This window comes from Neomonachus schauinslandi, chromosome 1, assembly GCF_002201575.2.
Source record: "Neomonachus schauinslandi chromosome 1, ASM220157v2, whole genome shotgun sequence".
Classification (NCBI taxonomy): domain Eukaryota; kingdom Metazoa; phylum Chordata; class Mammalia; order Carnivora; family Phocidae; genus Neomonachus; species Neomonachus schauinslandi.
The window spans coordinates 213,503,785-213,526,879 of NC_058403.1; the positions used below are offsets into that span (position 1 = coordinate 213,503,785).

At 61.4% G+C, this 23,095-nt stretch overlaps 1 protein-coding gene across 1 annotated transcript; it reads left to right on the plus strand.

The window, feature by feature from the left end:
- The first annotated feature begins 2,025 nt into the window (after positions 1 to 2,025).
- Positions 2,026 to 19,939, plus strand: ATP8B3 (ATPase phospholipid transporting 8B3). Its single transcript, XM_021705533.1, is given in 28 exon segments — positions 2,026 to 2,120; positions 2,901 to 2,959; positions 3,513 to 3,604; positions 3,981 to 4,094; positions 5,026 to 5,124; positions 5,344 to 5,405; positions 5,746 to 5,818; positions 5,915 to 5,985; positions 6,299 to 6,381; positions 7,680 to 7,838; positions 8,063 to 8,151; positions 8,632 to 8,822; positions 8,895 to 9,103; positions 9,956 to 9,987; positions 10,082 to 10,242; positions 10,622 to 10,845; positions 10,923 to 11,035; positions 12,675 to 12,809; positions 12,939 to 13,050; positions 13,905 to 13,980; positions 14,112 to 14,229; positions 14,451 to 14,835; positions 14,915 to 15,138; positions 16,974 to 17,057; positions 17,212 to 17,451; positions 17,650 to 17,788; positions 18,055 to 18,182; positions 19,250 to 19,939. Coding segments are annotated over 28 exon segments (4,251 nt in total). The 5' UTR covers positions 2,026 to 2,031.
- Positions 19,940 to 23,095: the final 3,156 nt, after the last annotated feature.

Below are 23,095 nucleotides of genomic sequence, written 5' to 3' on the forward strand. Positions count from 1 at the left end.
CCACCCCAGGGTCTTTCCCATTAACCACGGGGACGGGGCTGGGTGTTTGTTGAGTGAATGAATAAATGGGAGGTTTACCTGCTCTCCCGTCCCCAGGCCAAGGAGGGTGTGCAGACCAGGCTTCCAAGGAACAAGGAGTAGGGGGGTTGCCGCCCTGATGGTGGAGGTCACATCCTCTGTGCTGTCCTCACCACACCATCACTCACTCATTCATTCACCCAACATTTGCTCACAGGTGTTGCTATGAAGGGCTCCAGGCCCCAGGCAGAGACGGGAGGCTGGGGCATGGAATCAGGTGCAGGTCCCAGGTCTGTTGGATCAGGAATGTGCCAGGGGGAGGGATCCCAGGACTAGGAGGGAAGGGTGGTGAGGGTGGGAAAGTGCAGAAAAGGCGGGAAAGTACCAACTACCTTCCTAATTTCCACACTTCAGACGGTTTCTAAAAGTGAAAATAGGAAAGACGGCGCTCAATCATCTCTTCTGCCCTCCCGAGTTTGCCCCTTCCCTTGAACCCCACTTAGGGAGGCCCTAGAGTCAGCAGCCCCTCCTGCCCTGGCTCAAGTTGCCCACCTCTGGGGCCTGGCGATGACCCTGCCTTATGGCTGTCTCCCACGCCTGTCACCTTCAGGAAGGCCCCTGGAGCCCTGGCCGCCCGCTGGGTGAGCACACACCAGGCCAGAACCTCGTGGGCTTCTTCCTCTAACGCCCTGGCCCAAAACTACACCTGCAGGAAGGTGCTCATTCAACAGGTACAGGATGAGTGAGGGACAACCCAGGCACACAGCTGAGACCTGTGATCGCCTGTGCGGCTTTCCTGTGTTCCTAGCCCCACTCTGGCCCCCCCGTCCAACCATGGCCAGGTCCAATCCACCCTACCGAGACCCTGCTCCTAAATTACAGGCCCATTAGTACTCTGGGCCTGCTGTGCAAGGCCCCGCCCACTGACCCTCCCCAGCCTACCCCTACCTTGACACCCCTCAACTCCTTGCAAAGCCCCAACCCTGGATCTGGGCCCGCCCCTCCTCTGGCTGGCACCACTGCAGAGACCGCCCCAGGCTCCACCTCTGCCCGGAGCCCCCTACCTGGCCCTCTCCGTAAGGCTCCGCCCCGCCTCGCCCGCCCCTCGGGGCCCGCCCATTTGCAGAACTCCGTCCCCAGGCGGCCCCCGCCCCGGCCAGGCTTACAAAGCCGCCCCGCCCCCTCCGGTACCATCATTTACATAACCCGCCCCCAGGGCTGCCTCCGGCCCCTCGGGCCCGCCCAGCTGTAGAAGGCCCCGCCCCCAGGGCGGCCCGGGCCCCGCCCAGTTTTAGAAGGGCCCGCCCCCTCCCGCGCCGCGCCCGTGCCGCCCGTTTCAGGCCGGTTGGCACCGGGCTAACAGCTGCGCCACGTCCGCCGCCCCGGCCACCCGCGGACCGCCCGGCCCGGCCCGCGCAGGTGAGCGGCGGCGCTCCCGCTGCTGTGTGTCCCCGGGCGCCCGCGCACCCTCTCTGGACTCCGCCCAGCCTGAGGGTGTGAGGTCGCGGCGGCCGCGGCGGGCGTCGCTGGAGGTTCGCGCGGGGCGGAGTCCAGTGGGGGAGCCGCAGCGCCCGGGGTCTTGTGGACCCAGGTCTCCCGTCCAGGGGGGCTCCGGCGTCTGGCCACCGCCGCTGCCGGATGCTCGAGGCTTCTGATGAGCTGGACGTGGGAAGGCAGGGGGAGCCAGCACTGGGGGAGGGGGCGTCTTCTGCCCCCACACGAACTTGGAGTGGATTCTGCCCTCCGGCCCCATCCGCCCCCCGCTGGGTCTCCCCGGCCTCTGGGTCCCGCTTGGCTAAGCCTCGCTCACCCCGGGCCTCACTTTTCCTCATTTGGTGAATGGGCACTGGCCCAGCTCGGGCTCCCGGGAGCAACGGAACCAGCTCTGAGCCAGGTGCTCCCCCTCGGGGCCTGGGGACGCTGTTGACTCAGAGGCCAGCCCTGAAAGTTTGACTTCAGCAGGCAGCCCCGACAGGGAGAGAAGCAGAGGAGAGAGGGGGGATCAGACCTGGGATGGGGGACGCTCCAGGTAGAGGGGGAGCCCAGAGGAGGCACCTGAACGAGTGTGGACGGTCTGAGAAGTATGAGCTGAAACCAGAAGGGTGAGGAGGCACTGGCCAGGCTTTGGGCAAAGCTACTCGCGGTGGAAGAAACAGCCGGTCAGGGGCTCGGGGAGGTGGGGAGCTGCTGCGTGCTTGGGGGGGTGGAGGGTCCACATGGGGAGCTGCTGAGGGTCCCCTGGTTAGACTCAAGTTCCGGGCATGGGAGGGCAACAGTCAAGCATGAGCTGGATGGTGGGAGCGTTCCAGGCTTGTAGAAGGCGCGGTGTCTGCCCCCATCTTCCCCATCGCGGTCAGCTGCCCCAAGACCACGCTCAGACCTCTCTGAATAGCTTGACCCTCGTATACACCCTTCCAGATCTAACATATAACCGTGGGGCCCCACTTAGTCAGTCAACAAACACTGATGGAGCACCTAAGTGGGCTGAGCATGTGTGTGGTTCCGGGGATTGGGGCAGGAGGGGGCGCAGGACGACCAGGGAAGGGGTGGGTGTGGGCATGCCGAGAGAGGTGATGGGGTGGGGAGCAGTGGCCAGAGAGGGAACCCTTCCTCCTAGGGGTTGAGCTCTAATGCGGGAAGACGAGGCAGGTTGCTGGCTTGGGGGCTGCGGGATGTGAGGCTGTTGTAGGTTTGGGGGTCAGCCTGGGCCCCACTGGGCCTGAGGACACCCGGAGAAGGACACAGCCAGTGGCTGGTGGTCGTGGGAGGTGACAGTTTAGAGGGCCCACTCTCAGACCGTGAGTCCCCAGGAGCGCAGAGAATGGGACGATGGTCCAGCAAGGGTTGGGCCCCTGGTGTGACTTTGGGCCCTCTCCCCACAGCCCCACCAGCATGGGCAGTCTCTCCTACCGAGAGGACCTCGAGGGGGAGAAGAACACAGGTGTGTGTCCTGAGTCTGGGCGAGGGGGCGAAGGGGCATCACAAAGTGTAGTGGGGGGACTGAGGAGGCTCCCCCAAACCCACACAGAGGCCCAGTGTAGGGCTCTTGTTGGGTTATAAATAGTCCCAAACCTGATGACTGATGCCAGATTGGGATTCAGGGCCTGCAGCCTATCACCTTGGAGCCCATCACTGGGCCTCAGTTTACCTCCTCTGTAGACTGAATGGGTGTAAATGGGTCTCCCAGAGCCTGTTCTTGTAGCCTAGGTGGTGGCCCAGGGTGGCCCAGCCTAGGGATTGGCCCAGGTCAGGGCCCACTGCTCGGATTCCCTCTGGCTCCTGGCAAGCTTCCTGGGGGCTCGGGGGGGAGGCGGGGCTGCAGGGGCCATCCCGTTTGTTTACCGGCTCCCTGGCCATGCGCTGAGTGTCCCCACCCTGCCCACTGAGTGTCCCCAGTGCTGGGTCCCCTGGGGGCCCATTAGCCCTCCGCTGGGGTGTCGTTAGCCTGTGTTTGTCCGCGGCCCTGCACGATGCCCTGCTCACTCTGGCTTCAGCATTCACCTGGGAGGTAAAAGCCAACAGCAGGGCCCACAACAGCCAGTTCAAGAAGAAGAGCTTCCTGTGCTGGCAGAGGCAGAAGTATAAGGTGGGCAGCCCCGGTCTCACGGCGCCGGCCTCCCCCACAGCACCCCGCACCCCCACGTTAACCCTGAGGGCTGGAGCCTCGCACTGTGACGAGTTCCTAAGAACCCTTGAAAGTGCAGTACGTCCATGGGGCTCTACCCCAAACCCCTTGCATGTGTCTCACTCTAGGGAATACGGGGGCCGTGGCTCTTCGCACCCAGTGGGGCTCAGAAATGCCAGCTTAAGGCTTGGCATTCAGCAGGCACTCAGTGAACTCGGGCTCAAGACCTTGCATTCAGCAGGTGTTCAGCCAATGCTGGTGGCAGCCAGAAGGCAGGCAGGGTAGGTGGGGGGGGCCCCTCGCCTGGGCTGCAATGCTGTGCCGGCTTTCATTCCAGAGCAATGTCATCTACACTGCCAAGTACAACGTCTTCTCCTTCTTGCCCTTGAACCTGTGTGAGCAGTTCTGCCGCATCTCCAACCTCTACTTCCTTTTTATCATCATTCTCCAGGTGTGGCAGGGTGGGGGCAGCCCCAGGGGTCAGCCCCCCGCTCACGTTGCCTTCTCCAGGGGCCCTCCCTGACATCCCTTGCCCCAGGGTTCTGTAGACCCAGGGCAGTTTAACTGTGCTCTTGTCTGGGTGCTTAGTGGGTCAATGTCTGGCTCCCACACTCATCACTGGGGCCCTGCTGCCCAGGGCGGGGCCTGGCACAGAGGGGTGCTCAATGTATGTTGAATGATGAAGGTGCATGCACAGCTCGTTCAGGTCCAAGGAGCTGACCCCAGAGGGCAAGGAGGAAGCAGGGGTCAAGAGCATGTTCTCAGAACCTGCCGGGCCACTTCCCACTGCCTGGGTGGTCTGGGCATGGGCACCTCCCTCTCTCAGCGGCAGTTTCCAGAGCACCCTGACCCTCACCCAGCATCTCATTCTGTTCTGAGTAAAGATCCAATAAAAACTTTTGAGCACCTACTGCGTGTGGGTCCTATGCTAGGCATCGGGGACCTGGCAGTGACCTTGACACCTGTTTTCAGGTGGCTTGGGGACTGGTGGGGTGACATCACACCACGTGGTGGGCACCAGTGATGGGGACAGGGACTCCCCACCCAGGCTGGTCTATGGGCCACTGGAGGAGCTGATGGGGAGGAGCAGGGTTACTGGGAGGGGAACAGTGAGCGTGAAGGCCCCGAGGAGGGAACAGCTTGGGCTGAGAGGGCTTCCTGGAGGAGGTGACATGGGAGCTGGGCATGGAGGGGAGGAGGAGTGTGCTGGGGAGAAGTTCTGGAGAAGGACCAGTCCTGAGGTTTGGCCCTGGGCTGAGGTGGTCAGCAGGTGGACCCAGGAAGCCAGGTTGGAAGGCTGGGGGTGCTTGGTGGGAGGGCAGGGGGAGGCGGTCAGGGTGGTGCCTGGGGGACGGACTGGCATGACCCACCCGCCACGTCAGGGTTTCCCCGAGATCTCCACGCTGCCCTGGTTCAGTCTCTTTGCCCCGCTCATGGGCCTCCTCATCATCCGGGCCACCCGAGACCTGGTGGATGACATCGTAAGTGTGGTTGGGGGTGTGTGGCGCGGGGGCGGGTGTGGGGGGAGGGCACTCACACGGGTGGAAGCAGAATCTGCCTCCTGCTGCTGACGCCGCGCGCTCTGGACAGACGCCCGTGTGGTCGGCTTGCTCTGCACCTGGGCCCTTACCTGGGGGGCCTGGGGGCCTGGCTGGGGGTGGGGCTGCCCCTCTGACCCGCCCCCCCCACTGTCAGCCCAGGGGCGACACAGAAGTGACAGGATCGTCAACAACAGGCCGTGCCAGATCCTGGTGGGGAAGAGGTGAGGCCCGTGACCCAGAGGGCGGTGGCGGGGGAGGGGGGTGCGACAGGGAGCAGTACCTGGTTGAGTCCCATGGGACCCGGCCTGCCCTTCCTAAGTGGCTACTGTCTCTCAAGCCTGGGATGGGCCCTGGGGTGGGGGCAGAGGCTGAGGGTCTAAAGGGGGGGGGGGGGAGGGCCTGGAAGGGACCAGGTAGTGGGGGGTCAGTGAAGGCCGGCCCTCTGGCAGGACTGGGGGCGGGCAGCTGCCGGTGGGAAGCCCTGCTCTTTGAGCTGGGGGTGGCCAAGGCTGGGCGTGGAGGGGCCCCCTCTCACACCCGCCACCGCCCCCACCACCGCAGCTTCCTGTGGAAGAAATGGGCGAACCTGCGTGTGGGAGACCTGGTGTGTCTGCACAGAGACAACATCGTCCCGGTGAGTGGGTGGGCTCCAGGGGGAGGGCGGCTTCCTGCTCCGTTGCCTCTTGCCCCCTGACAATGCTGTTTCCTCGTGACCCCCTCCTCACCCCAGGCCGACCTGCTCTTGCTGGCCAGCACGGAGCCCAGCAGTCTGTGCTACGTGGAGACCGCAGACATTGATGGGTGAGCAGGGGCTCATCACTAGGGGTTTGGGGCTCTGGGTGCAAGACCTTCCCCAAGGGCCGGAGAGTTGGCACAGCGAGCCCACTTGGACATTCTGGTCATTCGCCCCATGAACACTCGTGGGGCGCCTGCAAGCCGGCAGGGCCAGTAAGATTAGCCCCGAGCAAGGGACCCCCCTTCACGCCGACGTTCCTGGAGGCCCCGCTGTGCTCCGCGTGCGTGGGAAGTGAGGCAAGGCCCTGCCCTCTGGGCCTCAGCCTCCTGGTTGGCAGCTGGTACACAGTAGGTGCTTAGCTCCCCATCTCATCACCAGGGAGACCAACCTGAAGTTCAGGCAGGCCCCGCTGGTCACCCACCTCGAGCTGACCAATATAAGGAACATGGCTTCCTTCCAAGGTGAGAGGCAGCAGACCCGTTTGCCCCTCCTGGGCCTCCATCTGCCCCTCTGTGCAGTGGGTGCAAAATTTCCCCACCTTGCTGGGCTTGGGGGACGGTTATGGGGTGTCTAGGGGGTGTTGGGGGCCAGGACGGCCTTTAAGAGGTGGGCTTGCTCCGGGCCTGTTTCTCGTCCTCTCAAACAACGTAGGCGCTGGGGCGTTCCCTGTTGTCAACAGTACAAAGGGCAGCATTTTATCGGGCATTACGTCTTACTTGCAACGCATGGCCGCTGAAAGCCAAACACGTTTGGCTGTTTAATCGAAAAGGCAGTCTGTGGACGTGGGCTCACGACCTACGTGCGGTGGCAAAGCCCACGGGACAGGGAGTCCTTGACGTTTCTTATTTTCTGCCTGGAAAGCAAGACATTCCGTAGCTGTGGACACAGTTGGTGTTCGTCGTGCCCCAGCCAGGGGATGCTTGATTTTTTTCCTGGCTTGTTGCAAAGGCACATCACTCCAATGGGTCCTGGAGCAGAATCTGTGTCCTGTGCTGGTTGCCTGTCTGTCACGATATCCAGGGAAAAGGCTGGCTTGTGTGGAGGGTGGCTGCACCAGTCCGGACACCTCCCTCGAGGCCCCCACCTGCCCCAGCTGCCCCAGGCAGGGCTCCTGCAAGGCGTGGCCCATCTTTCAGAGGAGGAGCCTGGGTTGGAGAGGTGACGGGAGGAGCGGGCTTGCCCCTTGGCTCCCCTGCCCCCCCGCCAGGCCTGCCATTTCTACATTGAGGACAAACCCAGGCTCTCGGCGCTGGAGCAGGCCTGTGGCCCCCCGGCTTGCTCCCTCCCAGGGCCCCAGCCCACACCTCATTGTCATTTTGACCCTGCCCCGGGCCAGCCTGTGACCCCGAGTGTAGTTTCTCAAACAGAAGTGGGGCTGGAGATACCCACTCACTGTGCGGTGGTGGCAGAAGAGTGCCCTGCATTTGTCCCCTGTGGTGGCAGGGTGCTGGATGTAGGTGTCCTTTCCTTCTTCCCCTCCTCAAAGGTTTCCTGAGCACCTACTGTATGCCAGGGGCGGGGCTGGGCTCTGGGGCCTCAGTGTGACTGAGACGAGGCTGGCGCCTTCTCCCACGGAGCTCACAGACATCAGTGACACCAGGCCCAGTGACGTGCCGGGGTCATACCCATGAGCAGGGGGCTCCACGGGGAGGGCTTGTCTGAGGAGCCGTGAGGCCAGTGGGGCGAGTGTGGGCCGGTGCAGGCCCCGTGACGGTGGCCCCCTGCTTGGGTGGCTCCCTGACCGCCCCCTGGCCCACAGGCAAGGTGGTGTGCGAGGAGCCCAACAGCCGGATGCACCACTTTGTGGGGTGCTTGGAGTGGGGCGGCAGGAAGCACCCCCTGGACAGCGGCAACGTGCTTCTGCGCGGCTGCAGGGTCCGGAACACGGACACCTGCTACGGGATGGTCATCTATGCTGGTACGGCCACTGGGGTGTGCGGGGGGCGGTGGGGGCTCGGCAGTCACGGGCAGGAGGTCCCCGGCCAGGACCGGTGGAGCCAGCAAGCACCCTCATTGTGGCTGGAGAAGGGAGTGTCGTGTGCAGGGTGCTGGATGTAGGTGGACGGACGTGGGGGCGGCTGGAGGGGAAGGGGGGGCGAGCAGATGGACGGGCTCAGGGGTGAGTGGACGCAAACCCTGCAGGTTTCGACACCAAGATCATGAAGAACTGCGGCAAGATCCATCTGAAGAGAACCAAGATAGACCATCTGATGAACAGGCTGGTGATGCTGGTGAGGGGCCCCTGCCCTGGGCGCCCGGGGAGGGGGCGGGGGGGGAGGGGACGCCCCCGCTGTGCGGGCTGCGCAGCCTGATCCCAGGACAGGCCTGTGGGCCAGAGTCTTCCTGTGAGGTAACAGTCAAGTAGGAATGTCCTTAGGAAGTAAATGTTGATCTGGATGTTCTCCAGACGTGCAGGAGGCAATGAAATGCTCGCCTCCCTTCCACTGACAGTTAATGGTCCTTAACTTTTGGCTTAATTAACTTTATCTCCTTTGAAGTTATCGTAATAATAATTTAATAGCAGCCACAAGGCCTGATGAGAGCCGCCTGCAGGCCCCCCTGGCCCCCAGCCCCCTCTGCTGGGCCCGTGGACAGGGCTGGCTGGGGAGGGGGCCATCCTCACGGCCCTGCTGGTAGGTCCCCAGGGTGTCCGTGTGCCGCCCGGGGCTCCCTACCTGCGCCTGCTCCACCGCCACCCTCCCCCCCCGCAGATCTTCGTGTCCTTGGTGCTGATCTCCCTGGCACTGAGCTTCGGCTTCTGGTTCAAGGTGAAGGAGTTCAAGGCCAAGCACCACTACGTGCCCTCCAAGGACCTGCACAGCGTGGCCACCGAGACCTTCCTCATCTTCTGGGGCTTCCTCATCCTGCTGAGCGTCATGGTGCCCATGGCCATGTTCATCATGTGAGTCAGGCCGCCCCACCCCAGCCCTTCTGTCAGAGTGGGGGGATCGGGCGTGACCGGCGTGCGTTGCAGGGTCGAATTCATCTACCTGGGGAACAGCATGTTCATCAACTGGGATGTGCACATGTACTCTGTGCCGCGGGACGAGCCCGCCAAGGCACGCAGCACTAGCCTCAACGACCAGCTGGGCCAGGTGGAGTACATCTTCTCAGACAAGACCGGCACCCTCACCCAGAACGTCATGACCTTCAAGAAATGCTGCATCGGGGGTGTCATCTACGGTGGGTCCCCTGCCCCCTGCAGCACCCAGGAGTCTGCCCTGCCTCCGGGCCGGCGGAGCATGCCGGCGGCCTCGGGCGGGCAGCTACGGACGCGGGTGTCCGCTGTCCTCACACCTGCCCCACGGCGGGACAGGACCCTTCTTTGGGTTTTCACAAACAAACCTTCCGCGTGGACACTCACCAGCATTTCCAGGTGTCACGAGAGAAGTCTTTCTCGGTTTCCTCCCCGTCGTTTGGAAACCGGAAAGCCACTGTCAGCTCAGAGACCACACAAACAGTGGTGGGCGGGGCCTCATCCGTCCTTGTCATAAACTAGGGCACGTGGAGACCAGGAGGTGAAAGAGGGCCCGCCCGGGTGGTACGGGGGAGACAGGAACGGGCCCATGCCCTCCTGGAAACTCCACCCCACCCTCAGCCAGGGCCCGAGGGGCGATAGGGAGCAGCGGGGTCTGTGGCGAACAGCATCTACCCCCAGCCGGGTCTTCTAGAAGGGCTGAGGACCCAGGTTTTTATGTGGAACCACCAATTTTTCCAAAGTAGGCAGCGAAGTCCAAGTTGTAAGAAGATAACCTTGAAGAGATCAAACACAGTGCACGCTCCGTGAGGCTGCGTTCTGCCCTTGGCTGTCCCTGGGACCCCCAGGAGCTGTGGCTGCCTCTTGGCCTCCTTTGCGGAAGGCAGAGCTGAGGCGGGGGGTCCTTGGTTGCTTGGGGTGTCGGGTCCAGAGCCCCAGGCCCAGCTTGTCCGCTGTATCCAGTGGCCCCAGGAAGCCTGACAGTGGGGATCGGGGGCTGTGGGATCCCCGTGGGTCCAGGAGAGCTGAGGCCTGATGGGGGGGGGGTCTTTCCCCAGGCCCGGATGAAGAGGAGGAGATCCCACGTAAGGTGAGCCCTTGGCACCCTGCAGTGCTGGACGGTGGGGGGCAGGGGCGATCAGGGACGCGCCCACAACCCACCTGCCCCTCACCCCGCCACACAGGAGAACCCCTACCTCTGGAACAAATTTGCCGATGGGAAGTTTCTTTACCGAAACGCGAAGCTCATGTGCGCTGTTCAGGACAATGAGGACAAGATGGTGCGGGAGTTTTGGCGCCTGCTGGCCATCTGCCACACCGTGATGGTGCAGGAGAAGGACAGTGAGTGCGGCCACCCTCTCCCTGCCTGGGAGGGTGCTCAGGCCCCGGGGCCCCTGACATGCTCCCCTGGCCTTAGAGATTGCCCAACCCCATCACCAGGGCTCCTCTCACTGTCCCAAGCCCTGCCTCTTCTGGATCTCGGGGTGTCCAGGCCTGTGACTCGAGATCTGTTCTTGCTGGGAGGGAGAGGCCCTTCAGACCGGGGCCCAAGCACCCCCCTTCTTTTACGGGGCTGAGAGGTCATACCAGCCCAGGAGACCACCGTCCCGTAAACGTCTGCTGACTGTCTACTGGGTCCATTTCTTCCCCCGTGCTCTGGAGACGGACATGGGACCCGCCATAGATGAGTGGCGGGTCCTGATGGTGGGCAAGCTCCAGGGAAGGCGCCCTCCCACCCCGTGGTTCCCTCTCTGACCAGACCAGCTGGTGTACCAGGCTGCATCCCCCGATGAGGAGGCACTGGTCACGGCGGCCCGGAATTTCGGCTACGTGTTCCTGGCGCGCACACAGGACAGCATCACGGTGATGGAGCTGGGGGAGGAACGGGTGTACCAGGTCTTGGCCATGATGGACTTCAACAGCATACGCAAGCGCATGTCAGTGCTGGGTAAGTGCCCGTGCAGGGGAGAGTGTGGTGGGCCGGCAGGGTAGAGCATGTGGGCAGCCAGGCCTCTCCCCCTGCAGTCCGCAACCCCGAGGGCTCCATCTACCTCTACACCAAGGGCGCTGACGTGGTCATCTTTGAACGCTTGCGCAAGAAAGGCATGAAAGAGTGGACCACAGAGGAGGCCTTGGCTGTGAGTCCTTGTGGGAGGAGAGGCTGTGGGGGGCAGGGGGCAGGAGGTGAGGGCACAGGGACAGGGAGAGGGGGAAGAGGAGGAGAGTGTGCAGAGAAAGGGCACGCACCAAGGCTGGCCATGTACAGTTGTCCAGGTTGTGCACTGCACAACCCCCCGTGTCTGCGCACGTGCGCGCACACACACACCAACACACACGGCTGGGAAGGAGCTGAACTCTAAGCTGTATCTGTCCAGAGGGGACATCTTTTTCTAAGTCACACAAGGACACCCTGTGGTTGGACTTTGGCCCTGAACACTGCCCTCCTTCTCCTAGCCAGGCCTGGGTTTTAAGACATGCTCAGCCCTCCTTGCCTCAAGTCTTTTGCTCCATGGGTGACGCCCAAACTCCTCCACCCAGCTGTTGAGGCTCTATCTGTCTGTCTCCTACTGGTCTCTCTAGCCTGGTATCTCCTTGCCCCCAGGGGATTTCCCCGGACCCCAATTTCTGGCTTGCAATTTGCCCCATGCTCAGATGATGCCTCAAGACCTTTGCACATATAACCCCTCTGCTTGGAATGCCTTCCTCCACTCTGTCACTCAGGATCTTCTAGTCCTCAAGCCTCAGATGCAAGATCACCTCCAAGGAGATTTTCCTGCCCCAGCCATAACATAGGGCTGTCATGTCATGTCCGGCGTCCTCTCTCTGGCCCAGCCCTGACCCTATAGGGCTTCCTAAGGGCTTTGCTAGGTCTCCAGCATCACCTAGCCCAGGGGCCAATGGGGGTGTTTATGGAAAGAAAGTCCTGCGTCCCTCCACTTGGAGCTTCCCACAGTGCCCTGCTCTGCTGGGAGTGGGGGGTGGTGTGGAACTCTGCTGGAGGAGGGAGTTGGGGGGCCGGCCTCTGATCTCTGACTCTGAGCTGGGGAAATGCTCAGAATACAGAATAGTGACACGGAGCCCAGGAGCTCAGCAAGATGGCTTGGCTCAACTGCCTTGTAGAACAAATAGGTAAACTGAGGCACAAGAGCAGCGAAGGCCTGTCTGGTTCTTCGGATGTGCAAGGAACCACTGTTGTGCCCAAGCCCGGCCTTTCAGACCCACCTCCAGTCAAGAACAAAAGCGAGACCTGGGGCTGCCCACTGGGGCAGAAAACCTGGGGCAGGGTGGGGGGTGGGTAGGCAGAAAGTAAGGAGCCATGAGGAGTACCTTCCTTGGGGGTGTCCCAGAGGTGAGCGGGTGTTCTCCTGGGGGGCCTGGAGACGGAGTCCCACATGATCCTTCCTGTTCCCGCCCCACCCCCAAGAGGCCCCTTGAGAAGTGAGGCAGAGTGTGGGGTCCAGACATTCCTAAGTCGAGGGACCAGAGGGAGGGTCCGGGGCTGCAGGGGCCCTGACTGGGGAAGGGAGGGTCTTTGGAACAGCTAGAAGTTGCCATGCGAAGCGAAGGGAGGTGTTCCTGGCAGGAGGAAGGGCAGGGGCAGAGGTGTGGAGGCCAGACAGAGCCGAGCATGGGCGGGGGGGGGGTCGGCTAGGCGGTGGTCGGGGGTCAAGGTTTGGGGGACCCAAGCAGGGAGAAGGGCTGGAGGAGTGTCACGGAGGCAGGGTGTTTGGTGACAGGGTGGTGCCAGGGCCCACCCACCCGGCCCCTTGCCGCCAGTCCTTTGCTGAGCAGACCCTGCGGACCCTGTGCCTGGCCTACAAGGAGGTGGACGAGGATGTGTATCAGGAGTGGTGTCAGCGTCACCAGGAGGCCGGCATCCTGCTGCAGAACCGGGCCCACGCCCTGCACCAGGTGTACGAGGAGATGGAGCAGGGCCTCCAGGTGTGCAGAGCCTGGAGGGCCGGGGCCCCGGCACCCCCCCTGCCAGGGAGCCGAGTCCCCACTCAGTCTGCCTCCTGCCCCCTGCACCCCACCCCCCAGCTGCTGGGAGTCACGGCCATTGAGGACAGACTCCAGGATGGCGTCTGCGACACGATCAAGTGTCTCAAGCAGGGGAGTATCAAAGTGTGGGTACTCACAGGGGATAAGCAAGGTGGGTCTCAGGGCGGCCGCGCCCAGCGCAGAGAGAAGGGGGATGGGTGGGAGAGAGCTCCTCACCTGCCTGTTGCGCCGCCGACAGCCTGTCCCACGTGCCCGGGCTCGGCATTGCCCTCCACCTTGTCCCGGGAGGGGAGAAATGGGAACCATTCAAAATGCTGGGGTCTCCCCGCCCCCCGACACCTCCTTGGGGTGGGTTGGCACTGTGCTGAGCACTTCCTGAGCGTTTGGCCCTTGTTACGCCTGTGTGATAGATGGGCCAAGCAGGGCTCCGAGAACTCTGGGGCGCATGCTGGAGGTTGCGCAGGGACTTGGGTCCTGCGAGCCCCGAAGCTCCTCCTTTCCCCTGCGGGTTCTTTGGGGCCCCCTGGCCGTGTGTGCCAGCAGGGCTGCGTTAGGACTTACGTGCGCACCAGGCATATACACACAAAATACTTAAAATGACATTTGCAGCTGACAAATATCCAAGCTGGATTATCTTTTTTCTTTTTTTTCTTCTGATTCTAAAAGAAATTAAGTCATTTTTGTGGGTTCTCAGAAGTGCCCATGGGGCCTAGGCATGCCATGTCCAATGACCCCTTGGCCGTGGCCACCAGACGCCCTTCCTCCAAGAGCCTCGCTGGCCAGAGGACCAAAGTGGGGGCCCTTTTGCTCAGAGCTGCCGCCAAAAAATCAGGGCTGGCTGTCATTGGCTGGCCCGAGTCACGTGCCTTATTCTGACCCAATCCTCATGGCCAGGGGGCGGGGCATGCTGATGTGATTGTGGGGGCCTGGGTCTACCCCGCAGGGTGGGTGTGGCCCCCGCGGGGGGGCGGGGCTGCCGCTGTGTTAAACCGGGCTGGTTTGCAGAGACAGCGGTGAACATCGGTTTTGCGTGCCACCTGCTCTCGGAGAGCATGCTCATTCTGGAGGAGAAGGAGATAGTGTAAGGGGGGGAGGGGCGGGACGGGGGGGGGGGGACGGGGGGGGGGGGGGGGGGGGCAGGTCCAGCCGGGAAGGGGGTGGAGGGAAGCCTGTGCCCGCCGGCGCAGCTGAGCCCCCGCTGGGCCCCCACAGTCGCATCCTGGAAGCCTACTGGGAGACCAACAACAACGTGCGCGGTGGCAAGGGCCGTCGGAAGAAGCGGTTCCTGCCACAGGTCAAGATGGCCATGGTCATTAGCGGGGAGTTCCTGGTCAGTGTCCGCTCAGGGCCGCCGGCAGAGCCCCTGGTACTGGGGAGGGGGCTGGGAAGAGCAGCAGAGAGATGGTTCTCGGAGGGGCCAGAGCAAGGGAGGGTCGCGGTCAAGTCCAGCCTGGCGCTGGGACGCGAGGCCCGGGAGGAGGGGCCGGCTGGGGCGCTCCCGGAGCGGAGGCGTGCACACAGAGTGATGCGCCCCCTGCCCCCGGTGGCCAGGACCAGCTGCTGCTGTCCCTGCGCAAGGAGCCCCGAGCGCTGGTCCACAAGGTGAACAGGGACGCGGACGAGTCCTGGCAGGAGCCCGACGAGCAGAGGACGGACTTCCTGCGGGCGCGGCGCATATCCCTGCTGTGGCGGACCCTCGGCATCCAGCTGAGGAGCACGGGCTTGGCGCCGCAGGTCACCGACTCCAACACCAGCGAGAGCCCCGACGTGCGGCGGGAGCGGGCCTTCGTGGAGCTGGCCTCTCAGTGCCAAGCGGTCATCTGCTGCCGGGTGACGCCCAAGCAGAAGGCCTTGATCGTGGCGCTGGTCAAGAAATACCAGCGCGTGGTGACCCTGGCCATCGGGGACGGCGCCAACGACATCAACATGATCAAGAGTGGGTGTAGGCAGCAGGCGAGGGGCGGGGCAGCTGGCTGCGGGCGGCCCCGGGCTGACAGGCTGCGCGTCCCCCGCAGCTGCGGACATCGGCGTGGGGCTGGCGGGTCAGGAGGGCACGCAGGCGGTGCAGAACAGTGACTACGTGCTGGCCCAGTTCTGCTTCCTGAAGCGGCTGCTACTGGTGCACGGGCGCTGGGCCTACATGCGGGTCTGCAAGTTCCTGCGGTACTTCATCTACAAGACGGTGGCCTGCATGATGGTCCAGATCTGGTTCGCCATGTACAGCGGCTTCACCGCCCAGGTGTGCTTTCCATAACCTCCGCGGCGGGGCGGCCACTCCCTTCTCAGGGATATTTGGCAAACTGGAGCTCTGGAGTGAGGGCAGGACAGATGCTCCGATGTCCATCCTTCCAGGGGGCAAGAGGGGAGAGCTAGGAGCCCAGAGAAGGGAAGAGTGTGGGGGCTGGGTCCCTGACTCAGGGACTCTAGGCAGTATCATGGCGAAGATGAGAGGTGCTCTCTTGAGCTTTAGAAGGGTCCCAGGCACTGATTTTTCCCTGCGGAAGGAAATCGTCTGCGAATAGCCAGCTGTGAGAGGGAGTGAGCTCCCTGTCACTGAAACCCAGGGGTTTGAGGGGGAGCTTTACAGAGGCACCCTAGATAAATATATATTGTTTGTTCATCTTACTTTTTATTTATAGATATTTTTCAGATGTTTCTGTAAGTGGAATTGTTTTCTTAATTTGCTTTGGGGATTGTTCCTTGCTGGTGTATAGAAACACGAGTGAGTTTTTGATTTTCGGTCTGTGCCCTGTAACTTTGCTGAATCTGTTTATTGGCTCTAGTAGCTTTCTTGTGGATCCTTTTGGGATTTTTCTGCATATAGAATTATGTCCTCTGCAAATAGAGATAGGTTTACTTCTTCCCTTTCTATTTGAATAGCATTTATTTCTTTTTCTTTCCTACTTGCTCTGGCTAGGACTTCCAGTGCAATGTTGAATAACAGTGTTGAAAGCAGGCTTCCTGTTTTGTTCTGGATCTTCGCAGGACAGCGTTTAGGTGTTTTGTTTTGTTTTTTTCCCCCCACATTTGTTAACTGGAAGAACTGTTGCTTCTCCTCTATTTATTTATTCAGTATTTACTTCTATCAGTGTAGACTCATGGGTATTTATTTTACTGTATACTTTGTTGCTCAGATTGTCCCTGATTTGTCCCTTTGACATGTGCCTGCCCTTCTCTGAGTACACCCCCACTTTCTGGTGCTGTAGGAGGCTCCATGCTCGTTTTGTATTTCCCCTGCTGCAGCTCTGGAATCAGCCATTCCTGTAAGGAGTCCTGGCTCTTGGTAGTTAGACACCAAGCTCTAAGTGCCAGGTGTGCTCGCAGGGACTGGGATGCTAGCGGATCCCTCTCTCAGTTGACAAGAGCTGCAAAGTGTACACGTATTGACCCCGTAGAGACACACACTGTATCTGTCTTATCCGTATCTGTCCAGCCTCGTCTCTATGTTTGTGTATATTAAAAACTATGAGTTCACAGCAGTCCAGCTGATTCCAGTCCCACGGGACAAGGCTCAGCTTAGCCTTTTCCATGTACTCATTTGTGAGTCTTTTCTCCAACAGTGAGAAACTTCATTCTTGTAAAATTTCTTATTTTTAACTTTTTTGTTCAATACCAGAATGCACATAAGGTGGTTTTCAGAGCTGATGCTCATGTTCTGTTAACTGGATTGGATTCATCATCAGGAGAGCTACTTGTCCATGAGGGCTCTTCCACATAGTGATCCCCCTGAACCTAAAATGATCCAAACCCCCCACATCCTCTAGCCATTTTCCCTCCTATATTTCTACATCGAAGCCATCCCATTAAAACAAGGACTCAGAGGTGCAGTTTTGCAATAATTGGACCCCGCTTTTCCTCTCTGCCTTTTATCTTCCAGCCTTCATCAAGCCTCATGTAGCCCAACCCTGGTTTAGCACCAACCTTCATTATAACTTGACCTCCCAGCTCACCTGGAAGCCTCCCCAGGGGTCCAGCTAGTTTGGGCGGGTCTCCTTGGGTAAAGACTTGTTTCTCTCTCTGGCCACTGGCCGGCTGAAGGCTGACCGTGTCCCCCCTCCGTCTCCTCCCCACCAGCCTCTGTATGAAGGCTGGTTCCTGGCCCTCTTCAACCTGTTCTACAGCACACTCCCCGTTCTCTACATTGGTCTCTTTGAGCAGGTGAGCAGATCCAGGCCTTGTCTCCTCCTTCCCTGGAGATGCTCCCATGTCTGCCCTGCAGTTCCCCCAGGGGGCCTGGCACGGGGGTGGGGCTGTCCCCAACTCCCCACCTGGTTCCAAGAGCCTGCCACTGCCCCCCATGCCCCACCCCCAGGACGTGAGTGCCGAGCGGAGCCTGGAGCTGCCCGAGCTGTATATCGCAGGCCAGAAGGACGAGCTCTTTAACTACTGGGTCTTTCTCCAGGCCCTCGCCCACGGCACAGTCACCTCCCTGGTCAACTTCTTCGTGACCCTGTGGGTCAGCCACGACTTGGCCGGGCCTGTCAGCTTCAGCGATTATCAGTCTTTCGCTGTGGTCGTGGCCATGTCAGGCCTGCTGTCCATCACCATGGAGGTAGGCAGGGCCGCCAGCCTGTCGCACCCCGGGGGGGCCTTGGACACGAGCCACTGAGGTGTCCCCGCTCAGTGTCCCTGCCACGGGGCCTTAGGTGGCCTTCGGGGACCCTGGGGACTCAGCCCCCACCCACTCCCATGGAGCCCTGCCCCAGGGTTCCTGGCACCACGCTGGCCTAATCCTCCCTCCCCTCTTCAGGTCATACTCATCATCAGGTACTGGACGGTCCTGTCCGTGCTGGCCATTTTCCTCAGTCTCTGCTTCTACGTGGTTGCAACTTGGGCCAGCCAGAGTTTCTGGCTCTTCCAAATCTCACCCAAGACCTTCCCATTTCTGTGTGAGCCCCCAGCAGGGAGCGGGGTGGCGGGCCCCGGAGAGGGGTGTATCCACGCCCGAGTGCCCGCGGTGCCCCCTCCGAGCCTCTGTGTTCTCAGCTGTGCAGGGGTGCCACGCAGGGGGGTTGGAGCCTTCTGGGCATCTGCACAAAGGTGTCCTGGGGGCAGAGGGAGAGGTGGGAGGTCGGGTGTCAGGAGGAGGGGTCACCCAGCAGGCTCTGGGGAGGCTCCAACCTGGGGCCGGGCTGTGACCCTGACCCGTCACTAGATGCTGACCGTAACGTGCTGTCACACCCCTCCATCCTGCTGGTCGTCCTGCTGAATGTGTCACTAAACACCCTGCCCACACTGGCCCTGCGTGTCATTTGCCAAGCCCTCAAGAAGGCAGGCCCCGAGGTGAGGGGGCTGGGGTCCCCATCGCACACTCCTGGGACCCCCTCAGCCAGAGCCTGCGCAGGGAGCAGAAACTCCAAGACACAGGGCTGGGGGGGGGGGAGGAATGGAGACCCCGGCACACACCCAGTGCCCTCAGGGGGACCAAATAACAGGCCCCAGGATCCACCCCCAGATGTTCGGGGCTTGGGGGTCCAGATGACGGAGCAACTTGGGAATGGTTTAGGGAAGCGAAGGGACTTGGAAGCACCCCAAGTGTCCATTGAAGGATGACCCGGTAAACACAGTGCGGTCCGTCCCCACGCGGGAACACGCTCCAGCCTCAGGAAGGAAGGGACCCCGGCACCTGCCACGACGTGGAGGGACCTTGGGGATACCGGGCTCAGCGAGAGGAGCCAGACCCAGAAGGACACATCCCGCAGGACCCCACTCCCAGGAGGTCCCCAGAGGGGTCCCGTCCACACAGACAGAAAGGAGAGGGTGGGAGCCGGGGCTGGGGCAGGGGGTGGGGAGTCCGTGCTTCACGGGGACAGAGTCTCCATGTGGGGAGATGGAACGTTCTGGAGATGGAGGGTGGGAGTGGTCGCAGGGCCATGTGAGTGTGCTTCATGACGCTGAGCTGTGCACTTAGAGATGATTAACATGGTACATTTTGTGTTATGCATATTCTACTACAATGAAAAAAACCCAAACCTAGAAGGGAGGGTTGCAGCTGGGATGGGCCCTAGAATTGACTGGAATAATGGACCAAGACATGGCCAGAAACCTGCCACCTTCTGCCCCGCGGGCTGGACACATGGCTGTCCAGGTGCGCCTGGCCAGGCTTTGCCACCAGAGGGCACCCAAGGCCCCTGGTGGCTGGTCGGGGTTAGGTCCCGGGGAAGGACTCATGGGTTGGTCCAAAATCAGTCTCAGAGAGGACTCTTAATTGGCTCAACTCCGGTAGGGAAGGGTCAGTCGGTGGTGGCCAAGTAGGGCTCTGAGTGGTGCCCGCTGGGGGCAGGTGAGCCGAGAGCAGCCAGCGGGGCGCCGGGGGAGCCTGGTGACCTTGGCTCTCCTCTGCTCTGCAGCAGGAGGAGGAGGCCCCAAGCGAGGAGATGATCACGGGGGAGCCCGGGCGCTACGTGCACCGGGGGTCGCGCGGCCGGCGCTCCAGCTATGCCTTCTCCCACCGCGAGGGCTACGCGGACCTCATCACTCAGGGCACCATTCTGCGGAAGGCGCCGGGGGTCAACAGCGACATGCTGGTTGACCAAACAATCCCGTCTGAAGAGCTGTCCCCGGGCATGCAGGAGTCGTTCCGGTTCTCCAGGAAGCTGTCTCTGCTGGGGAAGAAGAGGCACCAGCACCAGGGCAAGGCGTCCTCGGGGGAGACGTCGCCGGTCTGCGCGGTGAGCTCGCCGGCCACGGCGGGCAGGCCGTGCTCCTCCGTCCAACGCCCGGCTGCCCCCGAGAACTGGCCGTCCGGGTCCCTCCGGGAGCCGCTGCCTTCGGGGAGCGCGGCGCAGCCCTGCGGCCAGCCGTCCGGGCAGAGCCAGCCGGCGCCGCCGGAGGACAAGCGGGCGGCGTGGAGGGCCGCGCTCCGTTCCTGGAGGAGCCGGCCCTGCGGCCGGCAGAAGTTGCAGCAGCCGCCCGGGGAGGGCACGGCGCCGCTGCGCAGCCAGGCCCTCCCGGCCGTGGGGCCGCCCGCACCCCCCGCCCCGGGAGCGTCCTCCGCGGACGCGCCCTCCCGCCCGGGGAGGAGGCTGTGGTCCCTGTAGTGGCTGCCGGTGCCCCGGGGCCGTGCACCTGCTCGCACGGGGCCGCCCCCGGAAGACGAGGCTCGGGGTCCTCTTCTTTGGCGAATAAACCAGGGTCCGCCTTCCGCCCGGGCTCCTCGAGGCTCCTTCTTTCCCAAACTAGGGCTGTCCTCGCTTTAGAAACCCACACACTGACCTCTAGTGACCGGGCGGGGGATTTGCAGGAAGAGCCCCCGGCCCTTCTTCAGCCCGCACGAGGTCAGGTCCAGCCCTGGGCCGTGCAGCCCTGGGCCGTGCAGCCTCGTCCCCAACCACGCTGCCCCGGTGGCTTCGCCTCAAAGGAGCCACCTTCCGCTCCAGGCGACTCCCCTCGCCTCCCGGCGCCCCATTCCTGCCCCCCTGCCCCGCCCCCCTTCGGCCAGCACACAAGTCCAGGTGAATGAGTAGAAAATAATTTATTGGAGAAAAACAAAACAAATCCAGCACAGCAATGGTTAACAATGACGATTTTTTTTTTTTTTTAACTTTTAAGCCTGTCACCTGAGGGTGGGAAGGCGAGGGCTTCTGTGCCCTCTAGCATTTGGGCGGGGGTGTCTCCCCAGAAAGCAGCCCTAGTGTTTAGTCTTGGTTAAACACTCAGGGCCACACCGCGACGTGGCCCTCCCTCATCCCTGGCTGCAGAGAATCCCCCCAAAGACCAGCCCTTGGGGGCCATGCCAGGGCCACAGCAGGGAGCCCAGGGATCTGTGGGGGCTGGTGCGGCTCACACTGCTTTGGTTCCAGAAGTGGAATGGCCCAAATCCCAGGCAGTGCTGGGCTGGATGGGGGTGGAGGTCCTGGAACATGCCTCCCCCCTCCCCTCCCCCCACCCGCCCTCCAGTCTGGGTCCTCCTTCCTTAAGGGTGAGGGGCTCCTTCTACTACCCCAACCCCCCCTTCCTGGGGCCAGTCTTGGAAGCTCCCACTAGTGGGAGCTCAGCAGAAGTGCAGTCAGAGGTGGGGATACTGCCCCAGAGCCCCCTTTCATGGACAGTTTTGGGGAGCTCTCTGTTCTCTAGGGTCCTGACATGGGCTGGGAGGGAGGGCTCCACAGATGTGCACCCCCCGCGCTACATCCCAGGCCAAAGGGTAACTCATATCCAGCCCAGGGCCAGGGAGGCTGAGGGTATGGGTGGAGCCTGGCTGAGTGCCTGCCTGGGGATGGGGGTGTCTCAGGAGGGCCCTTGGGATCTCGGGAAGTTGGGGTACACCCTGACCCCCACCACCCTGGGCGACAAGACTCGAATTGGCTGATTGTCTCTCTCCTCTGAACAAGACACTTGGGAATTCATGCTCGCGTGAAACCAGCTGGGTGGGGGTGGAGGGTCCGAGGTGGCAGCGACACCCACTTGCACCCAAGAACCAGGAGCAGGAGGCCCAGGATCCCCCACCCGGTTGGCACAGGCAAGTGGTGTGTGGGCACCGGGGGGTCTGGGTGCGGAGTCTGGGTCTGGGTCTGGGTGCGGAGGCCCTGCGGCCTCCTCCACCTTCCTGGCAGCCCGAAGCCTCGTCCCCCTCCCGCCGCCGGACACAGATCCTTAGAAAGCGGGGGAAGGAACACAGAGCAGGGAGAAGGAGCACCGACGGAACTCAGGCATGAAACACAACCATGCGACACGGAACCCCGGGGCTCTGACCCGGCCCGTCCCACCCCCCCCCCCACCCCCCCCACCTAGCACATTAGTCATGCATCAAATCAAATTCCATTGTCTTTTTTTTTTTTTTTGGATTTTTCTTACTTTTTTTTCTTAAATTACATTTGAACACAGAACACAGAGAATAATAAATACTCTTATAAGACATGACTCCAAAAAACGAGGAACAGAACACGCCAGAGAACAGAAAGGTACACTCTCTCTCTCTTCCTGTCTTTCCTAAAGGACTCGTTTGAGTAAGAAATCTGTAAACGCCGGTCCCGCGCTCCCCACCTCTCGCCCCCGCTGCCGTGCCCTTGGCCTCTGACCACCCGGTGTCACTGCCCTGACATTCAATATGTCTCCCACGGAACTCTTCAAAGAAATGACATACCATTGTCTGCAAAATTATAATTTAACGGTATAAAGCTTCAAGTCACGTATTCCAAAAACTAGCTAAGGATTTTTTTTTATCACATAAACTATACATTAAATATTTTGAGGTATTTCAGAGAAAATTGTCAAAGGCTCGAAGGAGCGCTGTGCTGGAGGTGTCATTCCCTGCGTGGAGAATGGTCTTTGGTATGTGACAACCAGCTGGGTGTCAGGGGGAGTGGGGGGGACCGGGGGGGCGCTGGGGGGGCCTGGGGGTCAGGGCCCCTGGAGGGGCTGGACTGGAGCTGGTGTGTGTGTGTGTGAGTGTTTGAAAGGGACCCCGGAATCCAAGGATGCTTCTGTGACCCGGGCTGGTCGTGCTTGACCCGATCTGATCGCAGGTCACCATAGCTAGAAAGTTCCACAACCAGAACGGTCCCAAGCCAATTCCTAACTATCCATCAGGTGACAGAACAGAGACCTCTGGCCTCTGATCCTTGGACCTTAAATGCTGGGAAGAGCAAGTGACTTACCCAGCACGGGGTGTCCCAGAAGCCCTGTCCCCTGCAAGCAGGCACCCTGTCCAATGGGGCCACGTGACAGTGAGAGGTGGAAGGAAGGGGTCTGGCCACCCAGACTCCAGCGCCCAGGACCACCCCAGAAAGGACAGCAGGGCGTGTGTGTGGGGGTGGGGAGGGGTTGGTTGCTGAGCGGGAACAGGAACTCTTAGGATTCTGCCCCAACACCCAAAGGTTCTAGAAGCATCACTCAGATCGGTTGCTTAAAAAGCTGGGAGAATAGCGAGTCGATAAGGACAAGAGAACATTTCACACACATCTTTGGTTCCAGAAAAAGGCACTCATCGACCTCAGTATCCTCTCTCCCTCTCTCTCCTTCACTTCTCCCTCTCTCTCTCCCTGTCTCTCTCTTCCTCTCTCCCTCTCTCTCTCACTCTCTCTGTCCCTCCCACCCCTCCCTCCTCTCTCTCTCTCTTCTCCCTCCTTCCCTCTCTCTCTCTGTCTCTCTCTCTCTGTCTCTCTCTCTCTGTCGTTGCTGAGGAGCAGGGCACACCTGGAGGGCAGGGCCGGGCAGGCCCTGGGCCACACCTGGTCCCAGGCGAGGGAATTCCA